The 14,796-nt window shown below is 43.4% G+C and overlaps 1 protein-coding gene across 2 annotated transcripts in view; it reads right to left on the bottom strand.

The window, feature by feature from the left end:
* Positions 1–14,796, bottom strand: part of atp10a (ATPase phospholipid transporting 10A) — a 136,553-nt gene that overhangs the window by 95,260 nt on the left and 26,497 nt on the right. For both annotated transcript variants that reach the window (XM_036978985.1, XM_036978913.1), the window contains exons 3-4: positions 7,953–8,038; positions 330–436 (exon numbers count right to left, since the gene is read on the bottom strand). In XM_036978985.1, the coding sequence (XP_036834880.1) occupies positions 330–436; positions 7,953–8,038 (193 nt within the window). The remainder of the gene's footprint in view (positions 1–329; positions 437–7,952; positions 8,039–14,796) is intronic.

Raw genomic sequence — 14,796 nt, 5'->3', positions numbered from 1 at the left:
ATGGACAGATCTCAGATCAGCACTCCGCCTCAGACACTATGGATATGGAGCCAGACAGGGTGCGAAACAGAGGCTCCTCCTCTCCTTGCTCGCTTCTAAACCCCATTGGAGGAGATGATTGGTCAAGGTCGCGCCTCTCAAACCTTTTCCTCCAATGCGTTTTGAGAAGGAGGTGAGAGGATGAGAGGAACTGAGGAAAGACTCATTTGAGAGAGAGCCAGGGTGTATATCGGGCTGCCTTACCTCCTTGACCGTGTCCTCCAATGCATTGTGATTGGGAGGTAAGGAGGTAAGGAGGTAAGGAGAAAGGAAAGAGCCGGGGTGTTTACCTGCGTAGATGACGATCCCCACACACTCCTCTGTATTGCGGATGGTACAGCCCCTCAGCAGCAAGTTGTCTTTGTACAGGCCATCTCTCCTTCCACTGCGATGGGTACTGTTCACAGACAAGATACAGAGCATTCAATATCACTGGATGACTAGGAGACACAAAATGTACATATGATCAATTCCTCTAGAATAATCTGCATATTATAAAAAGACCTTTGACTGCAAAGGTCCCATCAACACGTAACATTCCTCTGAACTCAGACCACCTGTGTGTGAGTTGCACTGAACAGCTCGATAGATCTTCATGCTGCAATGCATTGTGGTCTTTCCTTAGAAGGCACTTAACACTGTAGAGGCTGTAGTAGTCAGTAACACTGTAGAGGCTGTAGTAGTCAGTAACACTATAGAGGCTGTAGTAGTCAGTAACACTGTAGAGGCTGTAGTAGTCAGTAACACTATAGAGGCTGTAGTAGTCAGTAACACTATAGAGGCTGTAGTAGTCAGTAACACTATAGAGGCTGTAGTAGTCAGTAACACTATAGAGGCTGAAGTAGTCAGTAACACTGTAGAGGCTGCAGTAGTCAGTAACACTATAGAGGCTGTAGTAGTCAGTAACACTATAGAGGCTGCAGTAGTCAGTAACACTATAGAGGCTGTAGTAGTCAGTAACACTATAGAGGCTGTAATAGTCAGTAACACTGTTCTCTACAGTAACTCTATAGAAGCTGTAGTAGTCAGTAACACTGTAGAGACTGTAGTAGTCAGTAACATTGTTCTCTACAGTAACTCTATAGAGGCTGTAGTAGTCTATCACTATAGAGGCTGTAGTAGTAAGTAACACTATAGAAGCTGTAGTAGTCAGTAACACTGTTCTCTACAGTAACTCTATAGAAGCTGTATTAGTCAATAACACTGTAGAGACTGTAGTAGTCAGTAACACTATAGAGGCTGTAGTAGTCAGTAACACTGTAGAGGCTGTAGTAGTCAGTAACACTATAGAGGCTGTAGTAGTCAGTAACACTATAGAGGCTGTAGTAGTCAGTAACACTATAGAGGCTGTAGTAGTCAGTAACACTATAGAAGCTGTAGTAGTCAGTAACACTATAGAGGCTGTAGTAGTCATTAACACTATAGAGGCTTCAGTAGTCAGTAACACTATAGAGGCTGTAGTAGTCAGTAACACTGTTCTCTACAGTAACTCTATAGAGGCTGTAGTAGTCAGTAACACTATAGAGGCTGTAGTAGTCAGTAACACTATAGAGGCTGTAGTAGTCAGTAACACTATAGAGGCTGCAGTAGTCAGTAACACTATAGAGGCTGCAGTAGTCAGTAACACTATAGAGGCTGCAGTAGTCAGTAACACTATAGAGGCTGTAGTAGTCAGTAACACTATAGAGGCTGTAGTAGTCAGTAACACTATAGAGGCTGTAGTAGTCAGTAACACTGTTCTCTACAGTAACTCTATAGAGGCTGTAGTAGTCTATCACTATAGAGGCTGTAGTAGTAAGTAACACTATAGAAGCTGTAGTAGTCAGTAACACTGTTCTCTACAGTAACTCTATAGAAGCTGTAGTAGTCAGTAACACTGTAGAGACTGTAGTAGTCAGTAACACTGTTCTCTACAGTAACTCTATAGAAGCTGTAGTAGTCAGTAACACTGTAGAGACTGTAGTAGTCAGTAACACTGTTCTCTACAGTAACTCTATAGAGGCTGTAGTAGTCTATCACTATAGAGGCTGTAGTAGTAAGTAACACTATAGAAGCTGTAGTAGTCAGTAACACTGTTCTCTACAGTAACTCTATAGAGGCTGTAGTAGTCTATCACTATAGAGGCTGTAGTAGTCAGTAACACTATAGAGGCTGTAATAGTCAGTAACACTGTTCTCTACAGTAACTCTATAGAAGCTGTAGTAGTCAGTAACACTGTAGAGACTGTAGTAGTCAGTAACACTGTTCTCTACAGTAACTCTATAGAGGCTGTAGTAGTCTATCACTATAGAGGCTGTAGTAGTAAGTAACACTATAGAAGCTGTAGTAGTCAGTAACACTGTTCTCTACAGTAACACTATAGAGGCTGTAGTAGTCAGTAACACTGTAGAGCCTGTAGTAGTCAGTAACACTATAGAGGCTGTAGTAGTCAGTAACACTATAGAGGCTGAAGTAGTCAGTAACACTATAGAGGCTGTAGTAGTCAGTAACACTGTAGAGGCTGCAGTAGTCAGTAACACTGTAGAGGCTGTAGTAGTCAGTAACACTATAGAGGCTGTAGTAGTCAGTAACACTATAGAGGCTGTAGTAGTCAGTAACACTGTAGAGGCTGTAGTAGTCAGTAACACTATAGAGGCTGTAGTAGTCAGTAACACTCTATAGAGGCTGAAGTAGTCAGTAACACTGTAGAGGCTGTAATAGTCAGTAACACTCTATAGAGGCTGTAGTAGTCAGTAACACTATAGAAGCTGTAGTATTCAGTAACACTGTTCTCTACAGTAACTCTATAGAGGCTGTAGTAGTGGTGGTAGTAATGGTAGTGGTAATGGTGGCAATGGAAATAGTAATGGTAGTAATGGAAGTAATGTTGGTAATGTTAGTGGTAGTAGTAATGGAAGTAATGGTGGTGGTAATGGTAGTAGTAATGGTAGTAATGGTGGTGGTAATGGTAGTGGTGGTGATGGCAATGTAGTATTAATGGTAGTAGTGGTGGTGGTGATAGTGGTGGTAGTGATAGTGATAGTGGTGGTAGTGGTAGTGAGATAGTAGTGGTGGTAGTGATAGTAGTGGTGGTGATGGTGGTGATAGTGATAGTGGTGGTGATGGTAGTGGTGGTGGTAGTGATAGTGGTGATAGTGGTGGTGGTAGTGATAGTGGTGATAGTGATAGTGATAGTGGTGGTGATAGTGGTGATAGTGATAGTGGTGGTGATAGTGATAGCGGTGGTGATAGGGATAGTGGTGATAGTGATAGTAGTGGTGATAGGGATAGTGGTGATAGTGATAGTGGTGGTGATGGTAGTGGTGGTGGTAGTGATAGTGGTGATAGTGGTGATAGTGGTAGTGAAAGTGATGGTGGTAGTGATAGTGGAGATAGTGATAGTGATAGCGGTGGTGATAGCGGTGGTGATAGTGGTGGTGATAGTGATAGTGGTGGTGGTGATAGTGATGGTGGTGATAGTGATAGTGGTGATAGTGATAGTGGTGATAGTGGTGGTAGTGATAGTGGTGGTGATGATAGTGGTGGTAGTGATAGTGGTGGTGATGATAGTGGTGGTGGTGATAGTGATAGTGGTGATAGTGATAGTGGTGGTAGGGGTGGTAGTGGTAGGGGTGGTGGTAGTGGTGGTAGTGATAGTGGTAGTGGTGATAGTGATGATAGTGATAATGATGATAGTGATAGTGGTGGTGATGATAGTGAGAGTGGTGATAGTGGTGGTGATAGTGATAGTGGTGGTGTTGATAGTGATAGTGGTGGTGGTGATAGTGATAGTGGTGGTGTTGATAGTGATAGTGGTGGTAGTGGTGATAGTAAAAGTGGTGATGGTAGTGGTGGTAGTGATAGTGGTAGTAGTGATAGTGGTGGTGGTAGTAGTTGTGGTAGTGATAGTGGTGGTAGTGATAGTGGTGGTAGGGGTGGTAGTGGTAGTGATAGTGGTAGTGGTGACAGTGGTGGTAGTGATAGTGGTGGTGATGATAGTGATAGTGGTGGTGATAGTGGTGGTGGTGATAGTGATAGTGGTGGTGGTGATAGTGATGGTGGTGATAGTGATAGTGGTGGTGGTGATAGTGGTGGTGGTGATAGTGATGGTGGTGATAGTGATGGTGGTGATAGTGATAGTCGTGATAGTGATAGTGGTGGCGATGATAGTAGTGATAGTGGTGGTGGCGATGATAGTAGTGATAGTGGTGGTGGCGATAGTGATAGTGGTGGTGGTGGTGATAGTGATAGTGATAGTGGTGGTGGTGATAGTGATAGTGGTGTTGGTGATAGTGTGGTGGTGATAGTGGTGATAGTGATAGTGGTGGTGGTGATAGTGATGGTGGTGATATTGATAGTGGTGGCGATGATAGTGGTAGTTGTGGTAGTGGTGGTGATAGTAATAGTGGTGATGGTAGTGGTGGTAGTGATAGTGGTAGTAGTGATAGTGGTGGTGGTAGTGGTGGGGGTAGTGGAGGGGGTGGTAGTGATAGTGGTGGTGGTGGTGATAGGTGTGATAGTGATAGTGGTGGTAGTGATAGTGGTGGTAGTGATAGTGGTGGTGATGATAGTGGTGGTGGTGATAGTGGTGGTGGTGATAGGGATAGTGGTGATAGTGATAGTGGTGGTAGGGGTGGTAGTGGTAGGGGTGGTGGTAGTGGTGGTAGTGATAGTGGTAGTGGTGATAGTGATGATAGTGATAGTGGTGGTGATGATAGTGAGAGTGGTGATAGTGGTGGTGATAGTGATAGTGGTGGTGGTGATAGTGGTGGTGTTGATAGTAAAAGTGGTGATGGTAGTGATAGTGGTAGTGATAGTGGTAGTAGTGATAGTGGTGGTGGTAGTAGTTGTGGTAGTGATAGTGGTGGTAGTGATAGTGGTGGTAGGGGTGGTAGTGGTAGTGATAGTGGTAGTGGTGACAGTGGTGGTAGTGATAGTGGTGGTGATGATAGTGATAGTGGTGGTGATAGTGGTGGTGGTGATAGTGATAGTGGTGGTGGTGATAGTGATGGTGGTGATAGTGATAGTGGTGGTGGTGATAGTGGTGGTGGTGATAGTGATGGTGGTGATAGTGATGGTGGTGATAGTGATAGTCGTGATAGTGATAGTGGTGGTGATGATAGTAGTGATAGTGGTGGTGGCGATGATAGTAGTGATAGTGGTGGTGGCGATAGTGATAGTGGTGGTGGTGGTGGTGATAGTGATAGTGGTGGTGGTGATAGTGATAGTGATAGTGGTGTTGGTGATAGTGTGGTGGTGATAGTGGTGATAGTGATAGTGGTGGTGGTGATAGTGATGGTGGTGATATTGATAGTGGTGGCGATGATAGTGGTAGTTGTGGTAGTGGTGGTGATAGTAATAGTGGTGATGGTAGTGGTGGTAGTGATAGTGGTAGTAGTGATAGTGGTGGTGGTAGTGGTGGGGGTAGTGGAGGGGGTGGTAGTGATAGTGGTGGTGGTGGTGGTAGTGATAGGTGTGATAGTGATAGTGGTGGTAGTGATAGTGGTGGTGATGATAGTGGTGGTGGTGATAGTGGTGGTGGTGATAGTGATAGTGGTGATAGTGATGATAGTGATAGTGATGATAGTGATAGTGGTGGTGATGATAGTGAGAGTGGTGATAGTGGTGGTGATAGTGATAGTGGTGGTGTTGATAGTGATAGTGGTGGTGGTGATAGTGATAGTGGTGGTGTTGATAGTGATAGTGGTGGTAGTGGTGATAGTAAAAGTGGTGATGGTAGTGGTGGTAGTGATAGTGGTAGTAGTGATAGTGGTGGTGGTAGTAGTTGTGGTAGTGATAGTGGTGGTAGTGATAGTGGTGGTAGGGGTGGTAGTGGTAGTGATAGTGGTAGTGGTGACAGTGGTGGTAGTGATAGTGGTGGTGATGATAGTGATAGTGGTGGTGATGATAGTGATAGTGGTGGTGGTGATAGTGATGGTGGTGATAGTGGTGGTGGTGATAGTGATGGTGGTGATAGTGATGGTGGTGATAGTGATAGTCGTGATAGTGATAGTGGTGGCGATGATAGTAGTGATAGTGATGATAGTAGTGATAGTGGTGGTGGCGATAGTGATAGTGGTGGTGGTGGTGGTGATAGTGATAGTGATAGTGGTGGTGATAGTGATAGTGATAGTGGTGTTGGTGATAGTGTGGTGGTGATAGTGGTGATAGTGATAGTGGTGGTGGTGATAGTGATGGTGGTGATATTGATAGTGGTGGCGATGATAGTGGTAGTTGTGGTAGTGGTGGTGATAGTAATAGTGGTGATGGTAGTGGTGGTAGTGATAGTGGTAGTAGTGATAGTGGTGGTGGTAGTGGTGGGGGTAGTGGTGGGGGTGGTAGTGATAGTGGTGGTGGTGGTGGTAGTGATAGGTGTGATAGTGATAGTGGTGGTAGTGGTAGGGGTGGTAGTGGTAGTGGTGATAGTGGTAGGGGTGGTGGTGGTAGTGGTGATAGTGATGGTGGTGATAGTGATAGTGGTGGTGATGATAGTGGTAGTGGTGGTAGTGATAGTGGTAGTAGTGATAGTGGTGGTGGTAGTGATAGTGGTGGGAGTGGTAGTGATAGTGGGGGTGGTGGTGGTAGTGATAGTGGAGGTAGGGGTGGTAGTAATAGTGGTGGTGGTAGTGGTGGTAGTGATAGTGGTGGTAGTGATAGTGGTGGTAGTGGTGGTAGTGATGGTAGTGGTAGTGGTGTTGGTAGTGATAGTGGTGGTAGTGGTAGGGGTGGTGGTGGTAGTGGTGGTGGTGGTGGTGGTGGTAGTGGTGGTGGTAGTGACAGTGGTAGTGGTAGTGGTAGTGGTGGTGGTAGTAGTGGTGGTGGTAGTAGTGGTGGGAGTGGTAGTGATAGTGGTGGTGGTGGTAGTGATAGTGGTGGTAGTGGTGGTAGTGGTAGTGGTGGTGGTGGTAGTGATAGTGGTGGTAGTGGTGGTAGTGATAGTGGTGGTAGTGGTGGTAGTGATAGTGGTGGTAGTGGTAGTGGTGTTGGTAGTGATAGTGGTGGTGGTAGTAGGGGTGGTAGTGACAGTGGTAGTGGTAGTGGTGGTAGTGGTAGTGGTGGTGGTAGTAGTGGTGGTGGTAGTAGTGGTGGTGGTAGTAGTGGTGGGAGTGGTAGTGATAGTGGTGGTGGTGGTGGTAGTGATAGTGGTGGTAGTGGTAGGGGTGGTAGTGGTAGTGGTGGTGGTGGTGGTGGTAGTGATAGTGGTGGTAGTGGTAGTGGTGATAGTGGTGTTAGTGGTGGTAGTGATAGTGGTGGTAGTGGTAGTGGTGTTGGTAGTGATAGTGGTGGTAGTGGTAGTGGTGGTAGTGATAGTGGTGGTGGTAGTGGTGGTGGTGGTAGTGGTGGTAGTGGTGGTAGTGGTAGTGATAGTGGTGGTGGTAGTAGGGGTGGTAGTGATAGTGGTGGTGGTAGTGGTAGTGGTAGTAGTGGTAGTGGTGGTGGTAGTAGTGGTGGTGGTATTAGTGGTGGTGGTAGTAGTGGTGGTAGTAATGGTAGTGGTTATGGTGGTAATGGTAGTGGTTATGGTGGTAATGGTAGTGGTAATGGTGGTAATGGTAGTGGCACCCTATTGCCTATATAGTGCACAGGGTCTAAAGTAGTGCACTACTGTATATAGGGAATAGGGTGCCACTTGAGACATAGCCCGTGTGCGGGTCAGAAACATCCATTCCTCCAGTTAGTTTGATTCCAGTTCCTAATCAACTTTTACCCACCATCATCTCTGCACAATGCAGAAAGAGCAACTGGAACGGATAACCAGATGTAATTTATTATGATTAAATGCAGCTCACTGAAGTAGTTTTTATCCATATGATGTCTATCAATATTAAAATAACCTCTCTCTGTAATAAAAAGACAAGACACGATGAAGAAGAAGAGTAGGAGAAGAGTATAAGTTGAGTAGTATAAACGTAAGAGAATGAAGGCGTACTCACATGTAGCCACGGAACCTGGCCAGGTCATTGTTAGGCTTCTCACATTCTATGACGCTGTTGTATTTGGACGGGTCAAAATCACAATCCTGTAGAACAATACACATTTTACTTAGTAATTCTGTCCTTTATTAAAAACAACTAACCTCTGATACAGTGCCTTGCGAAAGTATTCGGCCCCCTTGAACTTTGCGACCTTTTGCCACATTTCAGGCTTCAAACATAAATATATAAAACTATTTTTTTGTGAATAATCAACAACAAGTGGGACACAATCATGAAGTGGAACGACATTTATTGGATATTTCAAACTTTTTTAACAAATCAAAAACTGAAAAATTGGGCGTGCAAAATTATTCAGCGCCTTTACTTTCAGTGCAGCAAACTCTCTCCAGAAGTTCAGTGAGGATCTCTGAATGATCCAATGTTGACCTAAATGACTAATGATGATAAATACAATCCACCTGTGTGTAATCAAGTCTCCGTATAAATGCACCTGCACTGTGATAGTCTCAGAGGTCCGTTAAAAGCGCAGAGAGCATCATGAAGAACAAGGAACACACCAGGCAGGTCCGAGATACTGTTGTGAAGAAGTTTAAAGCCGGATTTGGATACAAAAAGATTTCCCAAGCTTTAAACATCCCAAGGAGCACTGTGCAAGCGATAATATTGAAATGGAAGGAGTATCAGACCACTGCAAATCTACCAAGACCTGGCCGTCCCTCTAAACTTTCAGCTCATACAAGGAGAAGACTGATCAGAGATGCAGCCAAGAGGCCCATGATCACTCTGGATGAACTGCAGAGATCTACAGCTGAGGTGGGAGACTCTGTCCATAGGACAACAATCAGTCGTATATTGCACAAATCTGGCCTTTATGGAAGAGTGGCAAGAAGAAAGCCATTTCTTAAAGATATCCATAAAAAGTGTCGTTTAAAGTTTGCCACAAGCCACCTGGGAGACACACCAAACATGTGGAAGAAGGTGCTCTGGTCAGATGAAACCAAAATTGAACTTTTTGGCAACAATGCAAAACGTTATGTTTGGCGTAAAAGCAACACAGCTGAACACACCATCCCCACTGTCAAACATGGTGGTGGCAGCATCATGGTTTGGGCCTGCTTTTCTTCAGCAGGGACAGGGAAGATGGTTAAAATTGATGGGAAGATGGATGGAGCCAAATACAGGACCATTCTGGAAGAAAACCTGATGGAGTCTGCAAAAGACCTGAGGCTGGGACGGAGATTTGTCTTCCAACAAGACAATGATCCAAAACATAAAGCAAAATCTACAATGGAATGGTTCAAAAATAAACATATCCAGGTGTTAGAATGGCCAAGTCAAAGTCCAGACCTGAATCCAATCGAGAATCTGTGGAAAGAACTGAAAACTGCTGTTCACAAATGCTCTCCATCCAACCTCACTGAGCTCGAGCTGTTTTGCAAGGAGGAATGGGAAAAAAATGTAGTCTCTCGATGTGCAAAACTGATAGAGACATACCCCAAGCAACTTACAGCTGTAATCGCAGCAAAAGGTGGCGCTACAAAGTATTAACTTAAGGGGGCTGAATAATTTTGCACGCCCAATTTTTCAGTTTTTGATTTGTTAAAAAAGTTTGAAATATCCAATAAATGTCGTTCCACTTCATGATTGTGTCCCACTTGTTGTTGATTCTTCACAAAAAAATACAGTTTTATATCTTTATGTTTGAAGCCTGAAATGTGGCAAAAGGTCGCAAAGTTCAAGGGGGCCGAATACTTTCGCAAGGCACTGTATATGCACGTCTATTCATCAATAAACCACATCTCTTCTGTAGGTCATTTCATTTTCATTGATTTCTAAAAGGAATCCAAAATGTGTACAAGTGAGAGTGAAATCGAGGCAGAGTCGTCAGAACCAGAGAAAACATGCCTGTATTCACAGAGTCCTAGAGAAGGAGTGCTGATCTAGGATCAGGTACTCCCTGTCCATATAATCATATTTATTATGATCCCAGATAAAACTGATCCTGAATCAGCACTCATACTCAGACTGTGAATACAGCCCCTGGTCTCTCAGATGGTAAAGGTTATATAGGGTAGAAGAGGAATCGTCATGACCAAAGCATTCTTATCAAATCGGTGTGAGACCTGAGCAAACAATAAAGCTAGTGTCAGTGTACCGAGAAGCTTGTCAAAATGCAACGCTAGTCTGTGTGGAATGTTGGTTCACATGGACAGCATTATTAGGTTCTAGAATCTTCATGTCAGAGGTCGACTCTATGGTTACGTCTTAAAATGCCCAGTTTAGTCAAAAATGTGATTTGCCTGTGTCTTACTGTGAAAATGACAATGCCCTTGTTTAGTGTAAGAGCTGTTTGAAAGGACTACCTGAATTGTCAGCCTGTTTTGATTGGAGGGAGTTTTCGCTTGCCTGGTGACATCACCATGCGGTAAATTTGTAATAGACCAATAAGAACTGTGCCAATAACAGCTAGTTTTCATTATTTCCCCTTCCCTCTCAGACCACTTCCAGACAGTCCTAGCAAAACTCTTTCTTGAGAAATCGCTCTTTGCTAAGAAGCAATTTGTTTATTTTTTTACATTTTAATTGAAAAACAAAGTTACTTAATTGTTACCCAGAAATGATTTGATATTAAGATAAAAACGTCTGCAACTTTAAAATGGTACCCTATTCCATTTAGTGTGGGGGGGGGGGGGGTAGAAGTAGTCTCTTCATCACATTGGAGTGAGCTACAGTCAACTCCCAAACAAATAATATTTTAGTTATGGCGAGACAATACAGGTGGATGTGACTTTTTCACACCTTTGTAGGACTGTAACGGACATGTAATTTTGGATGACGGTAATCGGCCAGCCAAATGACCACGGGCATCGTAATACCCATTCAGACTGCATGTAAAATGGGATTGAAACCAAATGAATAGAACGGGAATTCCCTTTCAAGTCAATGATGTCATAATGGGTGGACAGGCGGCCATCGTGAGTGTACCGAAGCAGGAAGTCAAATCCATGCTGTGATTTGTTGATTCAACTCAACTAACATTACATTGGACGAGCCACATCAGTTTGTTTTTTTTAAATCACTTGAATGAACATTCTACATTACCATGGAAATTGCATCACAATACCAGGCAGCCATTGAGCGTGTACCCCTGAGTTTACAAGGCAAATTTCCAAGGTTAGAGGTTACAACTTTCAAGCCCATTCTATTCATTCTAATTCTGTGTGTGTTGTGGCTACTGCTGCATTGTGGGGCACATTGCCTATGCCGCGGAAGACGTGTTTTCTTGTTTCAGCAAGGAGAAACAAAGTTTCATCAAGGTGTTAAAATCCACTCCAATTTAATTTGTCACATGCTTGATAAACAACAGGTGTAGAGTAACAATGAAATGGTACTGACGGGCCCTTCTCAACACTGCAGAGAGAAATAATATAGAAAAATAATAATAAACAAGTATAACTCATAATAATAAATACACAGTGAGTAACGATAACATGGTAATATACACAGAGTACCAGGTAATAACATGGTTATATACAGGGAGTACCAGGTAATAACATGGTTATATACAGGGAGTACCAGGTAATAACATGGTTATATACAGGGAGTACCAGGTAATAACATGGTTATATACAGGGAGTACCAGGTAATAACATGGCTATATACAGGGAGTACCAGGTAATAACATGGCTATATACCAGGAGTACCAGGTAATAACATGGCTATATACAGGGAGTACCAGGTAATAACATGGCTATATACAGGGAGTACCAGGTAATAAAATGGTTATATACAGGGCGTACCAGGTAATAACATGGTTATATACAGGGCGTACCAGGTAATAACATGGCTATATACAGGAAGTACCAGGTAATAACATGGCTCTATACACAGAGTACCAGGTAATAACATGGCTCTATACACAGAGTACCAGGTAATAACATGGCTCTATACAGGGAGTACCAGATAATAGCATGGCTATATACAGGGAGTACCAGGTAATAACATGGCTATATACAGGGAGTACCAGGTAATAACATGGTTATATACAGGGCGTACCAGGTAATAACATGGTTATATACAGGGCGTACCAGGTAATAACATGGTTATATACACAGAGTACCAGGTAATAACATGGCTATATACAGGGAGTAACAGGTAATAACATGGCTATATACACAGAGTACCAGGTAATAACATGGCTATATACAGGGAGTACCAGGTAATAACATGGCTATATACAGGAAGTACCAGGTAATAACATGGCTCTATACACAGAGTACCAGGTAATAACATGGCTCTATACACAGAGTACCAGGTAATAACATGGCTCTATACAGGGAGTACCAGATAATAACATGGCTATATACAGGAAGTACCAGGTAATAACATGGCTATCTACAGGAAGTACCAGGTATTAACATGGCTCTATACAGGAAGTACCAGGTAATAACATGGCTCTATGCAGGAAGTACCAGGTAATAACATGGCTATTTACAGGAAGTACCATGTAATAACATGGCTATATACACAGAGTACCAGGTAATAACATGGTGATATACACAGTACTGAATCGATGTGAAGGGGAGTGAGGTAGATATGTACATATACTGTAACTAGGAATTAAGTGACTAAGCAACATGATAGATAATACACAGTAGCAGCAGTGTGTGATGAGTCAACAGGATAGATAATACACAGCAGTAGCAGCGTATGTGATGAGTCAACAGGATAGATAATACACAGTAGCATATGTGAGGAGTCAACAGGATAGATAATACACAGTAGCAGCAGCATGTGATGAGTCAATAGGATAGATAATACACACCAGCAGCGTATGTGATGAGTCAACAGGATAGATAATACACAGTAGCAGCACTGCGTGATGAGTCAACGGGATAGATAATACACAGTAGCATATGTGAGGAGTCAACAGGATAGATAATACACAGTAGCAGCAGCGTATGTGATGAGTCAACAGGATAGATAATACACAGTAGCATATGTGATGAGTCAACAGGATAGATAATACACAGTAGCATATGTGAGGAGTCAACATGATAGATAATACACAGTAGCATATGTGAGGAGTCAACAGGATAGATAATACACAGTAGCAGCAGCGTATGTGATGAGTCAACAGGATAGATAATACACAGTAGCATATGTGATGAGTCAACAGGATAGATAATACACACCAGCAGCAGTGTGTGATGAGTCAACAGGATAGATAATACACAGTAGCAGCAGCGTGTGGTGAGTCAACAGGATAGATAATACACAGTAACAGCAGTGTGTGATGAGTCAACAGAATAGATAATACACACCAGCAGCAGTGTGTGATGAGTCAACAGGATAGATAATACACAGTAGCATATGTGATGAGTCAACATGATAGATAATACACAGTAGCAGCAGCGTGTGATGAGTCAACAGGATAGATAATACACAGTAGCAGCAGCATGTGATGAGTCAACAGGATAGATAATACACAGTAGCAGCAGCATGTGATGAGTCAACAGGATAGATAATACACAGTAGCAGCAGCGTATGTGATGAGTCAACAGGATAGATAATACACAGTAGCAACAGCGTGTGGTGAGTCAACAGGATAGATAATACACAGTAGCAGCAGCGTGTGAGGAGTCAATAGGATAGATAATACTCAGTAGCAGCAGCGTGTGGTGAGTCAACAGGATAGATAATACACAGTAGCATATGTGATGAGTCAACAGGATAGACAATACACAGTAGCAGCAGTGTGTGATGAGTCAACAGGATAGATAATACACAGCAACAACAGCGTGTGATGAGTCAACAGGATAGATAATACACAGCAACAACAGCGTGTGATGAACTTTTTTGAGTTTGTGTTGCAGGAAGCAAATGTCTGCTTAAAAAAGCTAGCCTTGGCTTTTCTAACTCCCTGTGTATATTGATTTCTAGCTTCCCTGAAAAGTTGCATATCACGGGGGCTGTTCGATGCTAATGCAGAACGCCATAGGATGTTTTTGTGTTGGTTAAGAGCACTCAGGTCTGGAGAGAACCAAGGGCTATATCTGTTCCTGGTTCTACATTTCTTGAATGGGGCATGCTTATTTAAGATGGTGAGGAAGGCATTGTTTTTAAATAACCAGGCATCCTCTACTGACGGGATGAGGTCAATATCCTTCCAGGATACCCCGGCCAGGTCGATTAGAAAGGCCTGCTCGCTGAAGTGTTTCAGGGAGCGTTTGACAGTGATGAGTGGAGGTTGTTTGACCGCTGACCCATTACGGATGCAGGCAATGATCGCTGAGATCCTGGTTGAAGACAGCAGAGTTGTATTTGGAGGGCAGGTTGGTTAGGATGAGATCTATGAGGGTGCCTGTGTTTACTGATTTGGGGTTGTACCTGGTAGGTTCATTGATAATTTGTGTGAGAATGAGGGCATCAAGCTTAGATTGTAGGATGGCCGGGGTGTTAAGCATGTCCCAGTTAAGGTCACCTAACAGTACGAGCTCTGAAGATAGATGGATGGGGGGTGGGAATCAATTCACATATCAGGTGTCCAGCGCACAGCTGGGGGCTGAAGGTGGTCTATAGAAAGCGGCAATGGTGAGAGACTTGTTTCTGGAAAGGTGGATTTTTAAAAGTACAAGCTCAAATTGTTTGGGCACAGACCTGGATAGTAAAGACAGAACTCTGCAGGCTAACTCCGCACCCTTTGGCAGTTCTATCTGGTCTGAAAATGTTATAGTTAGGGATGGACATTTCAGGGTTTTTGGTGGTCTTCCTAAACCAGGATTCAGACATGGCTAAGACATCCGGGTTGGCAAAGTGTGCTAAGGCAGTGAATAAAACA

This window comes from Oncorhynchus mykiss, chromosome 1 (assembly GCF_013265735.2).
Source record: "Oncorhynchus mykiss isolate Arlee chromosome 1, USDA_OmykA_1.1, whole genome shotgun sequence".
Taxonomy (NCBI): domain Eukaryota; kingdom Metazoa; phylum Chordata; class Actinopteri; order Salmoniformes; family Salmonidae; genus Oncorhynchus; species Oncorhynchus mykiss.
Note: the sequence above shows the minus strand (reverse complement) of the source record. Positions and strands in the feature narration are given on the sequence as shown.